General features: G+C 43.5%; 1 protein-coding gene across 9 annotated transcripts in view; it reads left to right on the forward strand.

Annotated features, from left to right (window-relative positions):
- Positions 1 to 16,469, forward strand: part of Bend5 (BEN domain containing 5) — an 845,928-nt gene that overhangs the window by 825,196 nt on the left and 4,263 nt on the right. For 8 of the 9 annotated variants that reach the window (XM_069987272.1, XM_069987271.1, XM_069987277.1 and 5 more), the window contains 2 exons: positions 6,021 to 6,169; positions 12,780 to 12,993. In XM_069987272.1, coding sequence (XP_069843373.1) covers positions 6,021 to 6,169; positions 12,780 to 12,993 — 363 coding nt within the window. Of the gene's footprint in view, positions 1 to 6,020; positions 6,170 to 7,615; positions 7,662 to 12,779; positions 12,994 to 16,469 lie in introns of those variants that run through there. The other variant, XM_069987274.1, reaches the window with a different exon arrangement.

A 16,469-nucleotide genomic window follows, 5' to 3' on the forward strand; every position in this document is an offset into this window, starting at 1 on the left:
TTCATTGTTACTTTACTGTTTCTATGTTCAGGTTCTTTTCAACAAAGCAGAATTATCTTTATTCTGCTAAATCTAAAATGCCACTGTGCCACAGTAGGTGTTCTATCTACACTTAAGGATTTTTATTTGATTCACATTGCATTTATGAAGAAACTAGAATTATATCTATCATAGAAAACCTTTAGGAACTTTACAGAGAAGGATTCGATCCTTTTTAATGACCTATCATAGCCAGGTGCCAGTGGCTCACACTTGCAATCAGGAAGCTAAGATCTGAGCCAGTCTAAACAGGAAAGTCTGTGAGGCTCTTATCTCCAAGTAGCCAGTAAAAATCCAGAAATAGAGCTGTGGTTGAAGTGGTAGAGTGCCAGTCTTGAATGGAAAAGCTAAGGGACAGTGCCCAGACCCTGAAGTCAAGCCATAGTGCTGACATACACGTGCGTGCGCGCACACACACAAACACACAGACACACAGACACACACAATCCAGTAGGCACTGATGGCTCATATCTGTCATCCTATGAGATCCTGAAGACTGAAGTTCAAAGCCAGCCTGAGCAGAAAAGTCTGAGAGATTCTGTCTTCAAAATAACCAGAAAAATGCCAGAGTGATCATGTGGTTCAAGTGGTAGAGCCCTAGCCAAGAAAGCAAAGCCAAGCAAGCAAAGTCAAGCAAGCATGAGGCCAAAGAAAAGAAAAAAGAAAAGGGAAAGGAAAGGAAAGGAAGAAAGGAGGAAGAGAGGGAGGGAGGAAGGGAGGGAGGGAGGGAGGAAGGAAGGAAGGAAGGAAGGAAGGAAGGAAGGAAGGAAGGAAGGAAGGAAGGAAGGAAGGAAGGAAGGACTTTACATACGCACACACACACACACACACACATATACTTTACTTTCAAAAGAAATCAGATGTATTAATATCCAAAAATATTTATGCTTTGAAGAGTGATTTCTAAACCTCATGAAAGTCACAGAAATAGAAACATTTTGGAAAGCCTTTCAGAAAGAACTATATTAATCAATTTAATATAAAACAAGATTGGAGAATATTATAACTTTATCTCTTTGTTTTGTCAACCAACATAAAGCATCTGACTCCATGCCATGATGCCCATTTTATAGGAGAAGTCACTAGAACTTACAGGGGTAAAAGATCTAACAGAACCAAGATTTATGTTTTTCTCCCACTGGATCCATCACCACCCATCAGATTACAGTCATTTGCATTTGTTGTAAGAATGTCCTACATGTTCAAATCTGAACTTCTCCAGAAGTAGGACATACAGGTACTCTATTTTTCCCTGAATCCCAGTGTCTCTTAGAGAGCCCAGGTCTTGGTGAACAGTCGGAATTGTACGCTGAACAGGCTCATGAATGATTGAAGGGAAAGACAAGCTCTGCCTTTCATATTCTTTAAAAGCTTCCCCTTTACTCAGCTGAAAGGTTTCTCTCCCTGGAAGGTGTATTTTCCCCAAAATAAACCTCAAGTGTGTGTCAATACCAGAATGCAAGTGGATCAAAAGGCCTTTCTTTTTTATTCCTACTTTTTCCACAAAGTGAAAAAAAATTCTTTTGTTACCTAAAATATCTCCGCCAGATCTTACAATGTTGTCTCTTAACGCAAGTGCTTATTATTGTGGCTAATTTGGTCACATGTGTTTGAGGGAGAACAATGCCTTAGAAAATTTTAAAAGCAAAACAGCAATCTGAAGCATTTGTTATAATGAGATGTAAATTGCCAACATTGGGAGTGGAGCCGACTAAAATTTGCAATGAAGTGATTCCCCCCCCCCATTCTTAAATTAAAACCACTGGAGGCCTTCCCTCTTCTCCCCAAAGAAACCATCTTTTTTTTCTCTTCTTTTCTTTTCTTTCTGATTCTACAACATTGGACACTGTGCTTTATTAACTGGTTCATTCCTTTATTCATCTGACATTTTCTGAGTCTCTGTCTTGTGCCTGCCTGTGTTCTGGGCAATTCTGGAGACAGTGGCAGTTTTTACAGTGGCTCTTGGTAGCCCTTCTTTTCAAGTAGGAAAGCTAAGGTACAGCACGGTGAAGTGACTTTGCTGGCAACCCTTTCAAAATGTGCCTTTGACTGGTTTTCTTTTCTCCCTTCCTGAAGCTCAGGTACCAGGTACCTTCTGCAGTACCCTCAGGAGAGGTGGCTGTTCCCAACAGACTCTGACTGAGGATGTTAGGAAATAAATTACCTGGAGAGCCAGAGATAGGAAATAAGTTACCTGGAGAGCCAGAGATCCTAGTGAGTAGTATTAATGTGTGAAAAGCTCCCTTGAACCAGCATGAGCACAGAGGAGATGAGGTGGGCATGTATTGCCAGGCCGTACTCTGTGGCAGGCCTTTGCTAGGTACTAGGGGTAAGAGCAGACCAGCAGGGGCCTGGCTCACAGAGACCACAGTTTTGCCTAATAGTGAAAACAGACAGATAAGTAGATGGTTGCAAACAGTTTCCTATTTACAACATAAGTACATATGTATAATATATGTAAGGGAATGGACTGTGAGTTTTTTTTCCAGACTCTCAAGAATTCCTTTCATATAGTGGTTGACACAATTTATTTGCAATTCTGCCAAGTTGCTTGTTTCTGTTCTCCATTGAGGTGAGACTAGAAGGTCAGAGAGGTTAAGTATAGATTAAGTCCATAAGATAGAAGGTACTTCATGTGCCCTAGACTCTTGGCATAAAAAGATATAGCCCTGTGTGCCTCCAGCCTCATCACCTGTGGTAGAGACAGAAAAATAAATGAAGGCACCAGATGTGTCTGCTAGAGTGGCAGAGGAGAGCAGGGAAAGTCCAAACCCCAAAGGAGGATCCAAATCCCATAGTAATTGGAAACCCAGTGTTTAAAACCCAGTGGCCCAGGCTTCAAAGCCCAAACCAACAGGTGATGAAATTACCTACTGCCTTTGAGGAGACAGGGCAGCCTAATGGAGGAGTAGGTATTTGAGTCAGGCCTTCAGTCACTGGTGGATTTTGATAGGTGAATATGGGTAGAGGTACAAACATAGCCTATAAGGCGTGTGTGTGTGTGTGTGTGTGTGTGTGTGTGTGTGTGTGTGGAGGGTAAACAGCTAGGCTGGACACTTTGAGTAAATAGGAGCCTCTGACCATGAGGAAGGAACTGTTCCTTCTCCTGTCCTTTGCATGTATTTTAGCCACAGTGTGGAAGCAGAGTCCTATGTATGTAAGTGCAGCCATTTGAACTGTCTATCTTCCTCACTAGCTGCTTCTGATTTTAATGTAGTCTTGATTTCTACTTCTCAGGCAATGAGAAAGGTCACAGACATTCCCACCCACCCACACTCAGCCATACCTCTTCCCTCAAGCATCCTTACTCAGCAGCAGGCCTTCACTTCAGAATTGTTGTCCAAGCTTATTAAAGTACTTCCAGTTCTCTCTCCCCTCTCGTCATGTAGAATAATCTATGAGTCTACCATGTGCCAAGCACTGACCACCACCCTCTGCCCCCCGCCCTCCCCTGTCCCAGGCTCTAAGACTTTACAGTCAAATAAACAAAAAAGAACATTGCAGTCTAATACTGAAAACATACAGATAAGTAGATGGTTGCAGTTTCTTATTTACAATGTAGAGACCCTTACCTGGGAGCAAAGCAGGGCACCTAGGATGTGGCCTGAATATGGGTTGGGCAGATGGAGGAGGCGGCCTTCAAGACTAAGACATCATCAGCACAGAGGCCTGGGGCAAAACAGCAATTTGTGGAACCTGGGCAAAGGTAGGAGTAAGATGTGAGCCCTAGAGTGAGAAGCAGCTGGTTGTCCTAGGCCATCAGGAGGCAGTGGTGAGGATAGTAGAGAACATAAGCAAGAAAGGACAAGTTCATGTAGAAGATCTCTTAGGCAGACATGGAAGAGGAGAGGAGAGAATCCGACTAAGGTCATAGCTAGAATGAACTCCTTATTTTGTCCAATAGCCTTCCTTCATGAAAAGAAAAGGAAATGCTAGAAGAGGGACATGATCTTGCCAACGATGACCTGGAGGCCAGTGGCTGTGTGGTCTTTCCTACCTATTCCCTTTTCCTGTTGCTGAATATGAAAGCAGGAAGTAACTACCAGTATCAGCTGAGCCGGTGCTTTAGAAGAAACAGAAGTAACTACCTTCCTCCAGGTCTGAGAAAAGATCAAGTGTTCCGCTTGTTTGTGGCTTAGAGATTCAACCAGACATCACGTAGACAGAAGAGAAACTTGGGTATCTGCTTCTGAAATCTTAGAATGATTCATTCATTGCTGCCATTTTTCTATTCACTCAACAAACATTTAGAAAGCACCTACTCAGTGACAATTTCTGTGACAAAGGGAAAAATAAGACCTAGACCCAGTCCTTGAACAGGATACCCTTTATTAGGAGAGTATGATTGTGATGTTATCAATCCTTCAACTCTGCCAGCCACACTGCATCTGCAGCTCATTTGCATGTGGTTGCACAATTAAAACATGGCCAAACCAGGAATGAGACTAGAGAGCTTTCCCTACCAAGATGAAGCAACAGCTTTCATCTGCACTGTTCTGCTCCCCAGCCATCTTGTATTTGGCTTTGTGCAGGGTTTGTGTCTAAATCTTTGGAGAATTCAGAGGTTCTTTCAGTTGGCAGCTTCCAGAAACTCAGGATTGATATTCTCATTCTGGGAAGCCCTGTCATGAAGGATTTTAGTAACAAAATCACCACTACCTTCCATACTGCAAGCCAAAGTATAGGTCTTGGCAACTGAATGTAGATTTGCCACCAAATCCCTGCACAAGGAGTTAATAATATAAAGATCTTTAGACCCAATTACCCACGTGGTTAGGATAAGAGATTGGACCTGACTTAAGTCATCTGTTACTAAGTTGAATCCTATGCCACAGACAATTCCCTGATCCATTAAACAACTTAAGTGTTTGCATAGGAAGAATTTTAACATACTAAACTCTGTAGGCATTTAGAGATGTTCTCCCACAAAATTTAATCAAGTCATTTGGCCTTATTTACCTGTTTTCATCCTGTTTTCTGCCCTTCAGTAATCAAGACACAATAGGTGATTTAAAAAATAGCCCATCATTTTTTAAAGCTAATGGAGAGAAAACATCCCCTTTAGAAACCATTGCCATCTAGCTTTCTTATCCAGCTTCTTCTCACTGCTTAAACCTCACATAATTTGTGTTGATTGCATTAAAATAAAAATCAAAGTAGCTGCTGGATAAGGCAATCAGGGGCTTAATCTGTATTGTATTTTAATTTCTTTTTTTGTGGGGGGGCGGGGTCCGGTCGTGGGGCCTGAACTCTGGGCCTGGGCGCTGTCCCTCAGCTCTTCAGCTCAAGGCTAGAGCTCTACCACTTGAGACACAGCGCCACTTCCGGCTTTTTTCTTTTTGCTTATGTGGTGCTGAGGAATCGAACCCAGGGCCTCATGCATGCAAGGCAAGCGCTCTACCACTGAGCCACCTTCCCAGCCCCTGTATTTTAATTTCTTGGTGGGAATGTCTCTATCCAGAGAAGTGAAGGGGCATGGCTTTACATTTCTCCCCATAACTGCCCTCACTTCCTTCTGCCACAGACTTTTTGGCAAGAACACAATTTCCATTTCTAGTCATTGCCACTGCTTATCCAACACAGCTTGAACTGAACCTTTTTTTCCTATTCAGGAAGTTAAGTCCCTGCCTTTCCATGTAGACAATGACACCCTATAAGTGTTCCTCATTCTTACTTAATTAAAGTCTAATCCATTCTTGTCCTCCAGTTTTTCACTGTTTCCCTTGTGACATTCATACATCGTATTCTTTTCAAGCCTGGGTTTAAGTATAGAACAATGGACAAAAATAGCTACCATATTTTTTTGTGCCACTATGTACTGGTAGATGCATAGTTCAAAGAATATTTGCCTTTTCACTCAATAAAATTTTGGGGAATTTTATTTCAGTAATAAAAATAAAATTAAAAAACATGCAAAAAAAGAATATTTGCCTTTTATTTTCCTTGGAGTTCTAGACAGATCTCTTTTCTTAACTGCCTAGGTCCTGCCATTGACTTGGAAAAAGTAAAGTCAGAATGTCTCGAGCCCGAGCCGGAGTTACGGAGCACTTTCAGTGAGGAAGCAAATACGTCGTCCTATTTCCCTGCTCCTGCACCTGTCATGGACAAGTATATCCTAGACAATGGAAAGGTAGTGTTTAAAGCTCAATATCCATTCCCTGCAAGTGTCTGCTAGTCAGAGTAAAGTGGAGAGTATGGTGGGAGCTTTCCAAAATGGCTAGGCTGATTGGCCTTCTGGCCCAGCCCTGAATGACTATTTGCATAATTGATTTGCAATAACTAGTGTAGGTCTGCTGGGACTTTTCCTCTTCCTTATTTTTTTTAAATATGGGGCCAGAGTAACTATAAAACTAAAACAACATTTTAAAATAACTTATGAGTGAGATTTAAAAAAAAACAAATTACCTTAATAGTTGGATGAAGTTGTCCTACCTTCCTATAAAACCAGATGCTTAACATTGACATGGTAAACTAGAACTGAAATACCTGGTTTACAGATAGCAACTCCATGTACATTCACTCACTATTTATGAAGTTCATTCCCAGTCTCCATCCTACACCAGGGATGCAGAGGTAAATGAAACACTTTTTGTCCCTAAGCCACCTCCCGCTGTGCATTCAGTGGTAGCTACCCCACAATCCTAAGGCCACATACCACTGTTCAGATTTTCTCCTGAAAGACAAATGCCTGAAAAGTAAAGCTATCACCATTGGAAGTCTTAAAATCGCGTAATATAACACAGGGCAGGGGAGGAAATGGTTCTGATATCCTTGTGAGACCCTGGTAAATTCATCTTTGAGGAGGTCCAACAGAGCCTTTTGTGTAGGCCGGGGTAAAATCCAGATTTAGTGTTATATCCTCTGCCTCCACAGCACACATTATAGACCTTACCTTGGCTTTTCCCCAGAGTCATCTGTATCAGTACATTTTTTTTCTTGCCTCATACTACAAAAGGTCTCTGTTTATCTGGTATTGTTCCCTAGTGGGTGGATAAAAAAGAAAGATTGTTTGATTTGGGTTTGTCCAGATAAAACCCCACAACTGGCCAACCTGAGCCAAAGCAAATATTGTCAAGCTGAGGAAATGAAACTTGTTAGTCTTCAGGGCTCTCTTGGATATGCTGTTCTTCCCTGCATCTCCCACTGAGTGCTCCTCCCCTGAAGGAGCAGGGCTGACTAATGCAGGCCCAGGCTTTGTCTTTTCCTCACTTAACAGACTTCACCAGTCAGCCTTGCAGAGGACAGGCATGGTGACCCAGTGGGAAGTAGGAACCCTGAGTTTGTAGCAGAGCAGAGCTCTAACTCTGTCCTACCTGTGTGACCTTGGGCAGGTCCTTCGCCTCTCTGGGCCTCAGCATCCTTACCATGAAAGACAGATTGGACTAATTCTCTCCATAGGTCTTTTGGACTCAAACTGTGTACCTAAGTTTGGTGAATCTTCCCTAGTTGAAGATAAAAGAATAGAAGAATATTCTGGGTTTGTTGATTTTCTTTTAGTCATGTCCACATAGTGGAGTGACTACAGTTTTTCTTAACATAGCTTCCAAGAGAAATCTATTTCTCTCTTGCTTTGAAGGCTGATGGACAGTTCTGAGCATCGCAAGGAGGCCTCTTTTGCAAAGGTAACATTCTCCCCAAGGAAACAGCTATGGAAGCTCCATTTAATTCTTTGCCCATCAATTGATCAATAGACCTTGGGAATGTGTCTTTTGTTTTTCTTTTCTTTTTTTACCCAACATGTTGCTATAAAACTCACCTAGTTTTTGTTGGCAGCTCATTTGTAGTCAGGCAGAGAGATTTATTAAAGGGGAGGAAAGCAGATACCCTGGAGATGGATGGCAGCCTCCCACCGCGGCATTTCTCTCATCCCATGAGCACCCTCACTGCTCCTGGCTCCACTCTCTTCTCCGACCCTTCCTTCTCTTTGTGCAAGTAATATCTGAAGGGCCTGGAGCCCTGAAATGGGATTAATTTAGAATAGGTAATCTGTTTTGTCCTTTTAAGTGTTCACAAGGAAATACTTTGTTGCCATATTTTTAATCACTTTCCCTGATAAATAATACTAACATTCTGTTCATGTTTGCATGAATAGGTCATACCACACAAGTTACTTTTCGATCCTCATGAAGCACATTACTTTTCTTTGTTGAAGATGCTTTATTTCAAAAATTCACTGGAGCCAGGCACCGGTGGCTCACACCTATAATTTTAACTACTCAGGAGGCTGAAATTTGAGGATAGCAGTTCAAAGCCAGCCCAGGCAGGAAAGTTTTGAGACTCTTATCTCCAATTAACCACCAGAAAACTGGAAGTGGCCCTGTGATTCAAGTGGTAGAGTGCTCGCCTTGAGCTGAAGAGCTGAGGGACAGAGCCCAGGCCCAAGCCCCACGACCAACAACAACAACAACAAACTCACTGGATCATAAGCCTGCAAAGAACATTAAATAATCTTAATTTACACATGGCATGAATGAGGAAACACATCTAGAGAAAGGACTCATCTATTATTGAACAGGTTAGAGGCAGTCAGAAACAAAAAGCCACATCTCCTGTCTCCTGGGCAAGTGCTCTTTCCAGTCAATTTTGTTGTACCCCTGAGAGATGCACACTGCTCAGGTGGCCTCAAGTATGGTGACCTCCTGAGGCCTTGTCTCAAGTGTCCAGGATCAGCCCACAAATGTTTTTACCTGGGGCCATTCTATTCTGTGTTATAACATTGATCAGCCTTCTACTCAAGAAAATGTCAGAAAGTGTTCTTTTCTCCAAGGAACAGTAACTCTTCAGAACTGAAAACCAGTGCCATTAAGATGTGTTAGTATGTCCAGTTGTTTCTTACATCCATGTTCAGATTGGTCCTGATCACTTTATAAGGACAGGAGAGGCAAAGCCTTGACCTCCCCTAACTGAAATATGCCATGAGGCACAGACTAGAGTCAGGATAAAGGCTCCACATAGGATGGAGATTTCAGAACTTAGCCCTGGTGCAGTTAAACAGTGTTTCCTGGATTTTAGGCTGGGGCTGGAAAAATTAGCAAGCTTTTGGTGACTGAAGGGAAGTCATTAATTAATTCCTGGACATGGGAAATGGCATGAGCAGAGATACACAAATAGGCAAAGAAGGACCAGGGTATAGCAGTTAGTGGATTTGAGTGGGGTGGGGGGGCTTGAACTGAGGGCCTGGGCAATGGCCCTTAGCCATTTTACACTCCAAGCTAGCACTCTACCACTTGAGCCACAGCTTCATTTGTGGCTTTATGGTAGTTTGTTGGAGATAAGAATTTAATGAGCTTTCCTTCCTGGGATGGCTTTGAACTACTATCCTCAGATCTCAACCTCCTGAGTAACTAGGATTACAAGCGTGAACCACTGGTGCCCAGCTTAGCTCATCTCATTTAATCAAAGCAACTCTATGAATTAGCAGATATTATGCCCATGGAATCTTGAAAAAGTGACAGTTGGTAAAGTGACCAGTTGCCATTAACCCTCTAGTAAGAAGAGACAGAATTTGCACCTAGGAAGACAGGTCAGAGCCCCTCCCCACCCACTTCCCCCCGCTCCTCTTTCTCTCATAGCACACTACAAGTAAAAGCAAGTAGAGGAGTTCAGGAGATTCATAGAGGGATGGACCTATGCTTTAAGTTCATAGATAGACTAGACCTGGGATCTTCATGAATCTTTAAAGACACTCTGAAGAGATCAGATCTAATGTGATAAGAAACAGGGAGCTGTTCAGAATTCCAAGGGATTGACATATAAAAACAGAGTTGGAAGACTGCTGAGGTCATCTAGTCAAAGAAGGAAAGCAGTGTTTTAAGACTATTAATGTCAGTGATTATAGGATGGCTTAGTACAGTGACTGGAGACAAGTCCAGCCCATGGCTTCTTTCCTAATTTCCCTGTCTGCAGGAGTGAATGCACTGAGGGCTGGCACAGGGCATGGCTAGCAGATGCAGAAGAAATCTCAAGAACTGAGCATTAAAGTGTTAGGTTTGCTCTTTTTGGCTGCATTAGTACCACCTTCACACTTGGAGACAGCAGGGAAAGCTGAGATGAGCTGGGTTACATAGATCTGAGTTGAAATCTTGATTTCAAGGTTTACTGTGTGTTTTGGTAAAAGTAATTTAGACCCTCTGAATCTCTGTTCATAGCTGAAAAACAGGAATAATAGTTTCAACCTATTTCTATCTCTTAAGGTTGTACTGAGGATTGAATAAATTGTGTTCAGTGTAGGCACTCCAAAAGTACCAATGACTGCATTGTCTTCAAAAAGCATTGGGTTAAAGTGTCATTGTACATTTAAGAATAAAAAATTAAAAGATGAGAGGAAAACAAGATCAGGATAGAAAAGGGTAGGCTGAATTCATCCTCCACGCTAAGGTTTTCTGATTCAGAACTTATCCAATTCAGAACTTTATCCAATTCAAAGTTCCCTGTTTTCCCTTATCATCTCAGGAAGCTTGTGTGGGTGACTCAAGTGTCATCAAGGGAAGTTGACTAAGAGGGCATCAGGCCACCCACCAGGTACCCACTACCCATCTGCAGTTCCACCTGCAGGAAAAGGCCCAATTTGATCTTGACTAGACAACACGTCTCACCCCAGGGTTGCTTATCTTTCTGAGCAGAACAAACTGATTTTCGATACTGATGTTGACAACAGAGTGAGGCCAGGTGAACCTGGGTCTCCAGTCACTGTTGTGGTCTGAGCGATCTTTTAAACAAAAGGAAGTGAAGTCAGCTGTAGCAGGTGGGCTGTTTACTTCCTAATAATAGAGAGTAAGCTATGCTACTAGTTTCTTTTCTTTATGATAGTTAGAAAACCTCAGTAATTGGTAAAGAAGTGCTGCTGGCTGACCTGTCCATCTCTGAGCCCACTTTCTTTCCCAAGCCATACTTTACCAGAAAGAGCATTAATCACTTTTGAGCAATTGGTCTTGTGGTTTGCCATCAGTTTGGGTGGATGCACAGTCTCTCAGAGCAGGACCTCTCTTGAGACATCTTCTGACCTTGTGATAATGGTGACTTGCAGGTCTTTCTGAAAACAAGGACCTTCAGCTGAGCCTCCTCATGCCCCTTGGAAAGTTCAGCTCATTAGCAGCTGCCTCCCCTCCATCCCACAGAGGCCATTTCCTCCTTTCATAGTTTCAGCAGAAGCTCAACATAAATGGCAACGTCAAAGTCAAAACTATTTTTAATGATTAATCTTAGCAAATGGTTTACAAGTTGTTAAGAGGCAGAAAGGAGCACAGATTTAAAAGCTTGTGGCTTATTGCAAGATCATTCTGGAGTAAAGAGAGTATAGTAATTTATTGACTCTGCATGCCAACTTTCTGGTTGCTTCCCTTATAAAGGAGTATAAGATTGTGTTCATTTTTATGTGCTATCAGAATTAACCTAGGTACATGGTGGCTGCATTTAATTTGACAAAGATCATAGGTGTTTTGAGCCAGCAGGATGAACTTTGAGATGAGATACACACCTCCTACTTGATAGACAGAGAAACTGCAGCTCAGAGCAGGGGAACGGTTCACACAAGCATATCCCCTTTTAGTGGCAGAGCCTGGGCAGCTACTCACCTCGTGCACTTCAAACTGAGCTGTCAGTTGTAATCATCTAGGGAGCCTTCAACCATCCTGACATTTACTTCACACCTAGATATGTGTCCCAGAATATTCACATTAAAAGGAAGCTGGTTGATGTTTCTTCTTCCTCTTCCTCCCCCTCTTCCTCCTCCTCCTCCTCTTCTTCTATTTTCTTTTTTCTTTCTTTTCTTTATTCTTCTCATCTTCATATTATTATTGTTGTTGTTATTACTAGTCTTCTTCCTCTTCTTCCTTCTTTTTTTTTTTTAATTTGTGTGTGTACTGATACTGGGGCTTGAACTTAGGGCATGGTTGTATCTCAGCTTTTTCGTGCAGGGCTAGCACTCTGTCACTTGAGTCATAGCTCCACTTCTGACTTTTTTTGAGGTGCTTAACTAAAGATAAAAGAGTCAGGCTGGGAAGGTGGCTCAGTGGTAGAGCACTTGCCTTGCATGCCTGAGGCCCTGGGTTCGATTCCTCAGCACCACATAAGCAAAAAAAAAGCCAGAAGTGGCGTTGTGACTCAAGTGGTAGAGTGCTATCCTTGAGCTGAAGAGCTGAGGGACACTGCTCAGGCCCAGAGTTCAGGCCCCACGACCGGACCCCCCCCAAAAAAAGATAAAGAGTTTCACATATTTTCTTGCACCAGCTGGCTTAGACCATGATCATCAGATCTCAGCCTTTTGAGTAGCTAGCATTACAGGCTATGAGCCACAGCCCAGCTGAGACCGGTCTCTCTAACATATAACACAGAAAGGCGTTAAACATTCATGTCCTGAGATTTGGCAGGCTCTGATTAGCTTTGCAATTACATGAATATAGTTTAGAACTTATAGCTCTGCCACTTACTAGTTGGGTAACATCTGGAAAAATCATTTCCACCTTGATTAATCTGGGTTTTTCATCTGAAGTTTAGTTAGTGTCATAATACCATCTAGGATTGCCAAAATTTGAATTAGTGAGTATAAAATCTTAAATAAAGCCTGGCACACTATAGATGTTCAATAAATAATAGCTGTTATTACCCTTAAAGAGTGTTTAATTTACTGTGTGTGGCATGCATTCCTGATAGTTGTATAGCAGTGCTTTTTTAAGGACAGAAGCAGTTTCCAGCTGCCCACCTGTCAGACTAAACAGGTGTGATGTTCTTATCTCTTTCAGGTCCATCTGGGAAGCGGGATTTGGGTTGATGAGGAGAAATGGCACCAGCTACAAGTAACCCAAGGAGATTCCAAGTACACAAAGAACTTGGCAGTCATGATTTGGGGAACAGATGTTCTGAAAAACAGAAGTGTCACAGGAGTTGCCACGAAAAAAAAAAAGGATGCTGTCCCGAAGCCACCCCTCTCACCTCACAAGCTAAGCATCGTCAGAGGTGAGTCACAGGGCAGAGCCACAGTGGCTGACATTCCACTCAATCTACCAGGAATGTATAAGGCACAAACACTGAAGCCCCTGTGTGTTGGGCCCTTGATCAGGAGACAGTCACACCAGAGCCAGTATTCCAGACGTCATTGACAAGCTCACCTAGGACAGGGTGAATAGCTAGGACACAAATACAGCTCCAGGAACTATCATGAGAGAGGGACAGACAGCATGCTGGGAGTCCTCAGGAGAGGAGGATGCCAAAAAACCAGGGAAGAGTTCCTAGAGAAAGATGTCACTGAATGGGGCCTTGAACATCAGACATGGAGATGCAGGTGTGTGGAAAGGTACTTCGGGAGGCAGATGACTGGAACAGAAGTGTGGAGATGGGAAAGGAGTGCTGTGTGTGTAGGGAGCAGTATAGGTTCTGGCTGGGCCATAGTTCTTATGGTGCTAGCTCTGTGCCTGGAACAATAAATGAGAGAAAGACTGGCTGAGGGGCACTAGATGTCATTTCTTTGTACTGTTTGAAAGGGTAGACAGAGAAACAAAGACATTTGTCTCCCGAAGAGACACATATTCTGGACTCCTGGATTTTTTTTCCTTCTTCCCTTTTCTCCCTCCCTCACTCCCTCCTTTCTTCTCTTCTTCTTTTCGTCCTCTCTTCCAGGACCATATATCTCTCATTTCCTTATCTTCTCATTTCTTTTTGTCCCTTTCTCTTTCCCACCTTCTCTCCCTCCACTCACCAAGCTCTCACCCTCTGCTGGATTCCAAGGACACATAGAAGAACAAGACTTAGTACTCATCTATGAGGAGCTCATAAGAGAACATAAGAACTCATAGGAGAACATAAGAACGTCTCATTATTGTACAGATAACACAAAACAAAGGGACAGACAGTGGAGCAGAGGGAGAAGAGAGAATATAGTAATTGCTAATTATTTTGAGCACTTATTATGTCTCAGGTTCTGGTTTTTTTTTTTAATGAGTCTGTCTTGACACACTTTTACATATATTAACTCATTATCTCACTAACAACCCAACTGTTGGCTGCTATTATTATCCTTTTGCATAGATAAGGAAACTGAGATGCAGGGATATTAGGGAACTTGCTCTGGTCATAAAGCTGGCAGGATGAGAACCAGGAGTCCCATCAGCAGAGCTGGCTTCAAAACCTGACTCATAGCCATTACCCTCCAAGGGCCAGTCTGCCATATTCTGATGGAGAAAGTAAGACTCCGTGAGTTGGCATGTGTATTTTAAGCAGACTTTGTGGTCTGAACAGGTGCTGTGGGAAGGCAACAAATATGTCCATGATCAAGTCAGTTTCTGGTACTCTGAGCATCATAGCAGGCTGCCTTAGTTAGGGTATGTGAGGAGGCCTGCTTGACCCAGGGTCCTCTAGCTGGATGTGGAAGACATGCAGCCCTGGGAAGGACTGTAGAATGGCAAGTCTGGCAGAGTAAGCTATAGTGCAAAATCCAGCATGCTCAAGGGGTGAAGAAACTCAAGGGTGAAAAGTGAGGTTAGGGAGGTGGACGTGAGACAGTTTTTCCAGGGATGTGAAGCCTTGATGAGTATCTTGTGTTTACTAACCATAGAGGAAATGGAAGCCTTCACTGGGTGAAGGAGTGATTAATGGGAGGTCAGTAAGAAGACTGAGGCAGTGATCTGGAGGGGAATTGATGCTCACAGACAAAGGGTAGAGCAGGGGAAGCAGAGATAAATGGACAGAGATTAAAGGACCATCCTTAAACTCAGGATACAGCTACAGGTTTCAGAGCCTGAGTTGAAACCCACACAGTCCCAGCTCGGCTCAAAGGCTTTCTATTGTGAAAGTATGGCTGGCCTGTGATTAACTGATTCAGGCAGCCGCTTTTAGGTACTCAGAAATAACTTTCAGTCTGGCTGCTGCCTGAAATGAATAGGCTGATTTTGGAGGCTGCCCTATGAAAGAAGTCTTCCTGGGGGGAGGGATCCCTGCTTTGCCAAACTCTGCCTCTGGGACACTTGTTATGATGTGATTCAGCAAGTCCCAGGGGCCTTCAGAAAACTGGCCATCCCTACCATTGTCACACGTTGGTATCAAATCATCCACTGTGTATCTGCCTCAGGGTGGAGGCCTGTAATGATCTCCCACATTTTCATTGTCTGGTGCCATGCCTGGTACCCATTAAATGAGACTTGAGTAAATGAAACAGATTATGAGGTAATCCCTGATCAGCCTTTAGGGTGATTTTTTTTTTCCAAATCGCTTTCTTCCATGTTTCGTTTCCCCAACTGCAAACTTTCCTCTTAAGGTAGTAGTCAGGGCTGCTTAGAATTGTAGCAGTAAAACTGTCTAGTAGACACCTCAGCTCTTTGATTTAGGGCCACTGCAGACTGGAGCAAGTCTTCCCAGGGTCCCTCTCTCATCCCCTTCCCCACTTTCCAAGCCCTTTGTAAACTTTCTCTACTTTCAAAACATAACAAGGGCTGGGAAGGTGGCTCAGTGGTAGAGTGCTTGCCTTGCATGCCTGAGGCCCTGGGTTTGATTCCTTAGCACCACATAAGCAAAAAGAAAACAGCTGAAAGTGGCGCTGTGGCTCAAGTGGTAGAGCGCTAGCCTTGAGCTGAAGAGCTGAGGGACAGCGCCCAGGCCCAGAGTTCAGGCCCACGACCGGACCCCAAAAAAAAAAATTAACAAAATCTCACTCCGAAGAAGGCCTTGTCTCTTCCTTCACAGAGAAAAGCAAGCGAATTTTCACAGCCTCAACTATCATACCTACTGTAATCCCCCATTCTTCTGCATCTCGTTCCAGAAAAGGTTTCCTTCTGGATGAGGCTGTTGGTTATCTCTCTCTAGGCTCTGCATTGAGGTCCACTGGCCTTCCTAATACCTGTTCCAGTTGTGTTCCCCTCTCCTGGTCCCTTCCCAGAATGATTGCATATACTTTGACTACTCATTTCTACCAAAAGCAAACCCAGCACTCACAGGCCACTCTTGTCACCTCGCTGCGGCCATGTCTATCTTCCTTTGCAGGTCCAGGCTTCTTGAAGCATGTGTCTACACTGTTTCTGTTCTGGTGATGTCCCTGCTATTTGCCTCCACTCCCCCCATCTACCCGAAGTATTTTCAGCCGTCACTGGGAAGTGCCATGTGATTTCTCATCGCTAAATCCAAGGTCTAATTCCAAGGCTCCCTTCTCAGTAGCATCATTGGACGTGACCATCCCTTCCTTTCTAAGCCTCTTGTCCTACAGTGTGCACTGGACCCCTTCCCTTCTGCCTCCTCGGTGTCTTGGGCGGGCCTCTTTCCCCCTTCCACACTGTCCTCACTGACCTCCCTTCCTGCCCTCCCCTTGCTCTCAGTGTGCCCGCTGCCATCAGTTAAAACCCGCTCCTCCCCGCTGGCTTAAGGTTGATCTGGCCTTAGGTGACTCCACTAATCTCATCTCACATAATTCCCAAATACTTCCTACTGCCCGTGCTGTAGCCACCAAA

This window comes from Dipodomys merriami, unplaced genomic scaffold (genome assembly GCF_024711535.1).
Source record: "Dipodomys merriami isolate MVZ:Mamm:240054 unplaced genomic scaffold, mDipMer1.0.p SCAF_34, whole genome shotgun sequence".
NCBI lineage: Eukaryota > Metazoa > Chordata > Mammalia > Rodentia > Heteromyidae > Dipodomys > Dipodomys merriami.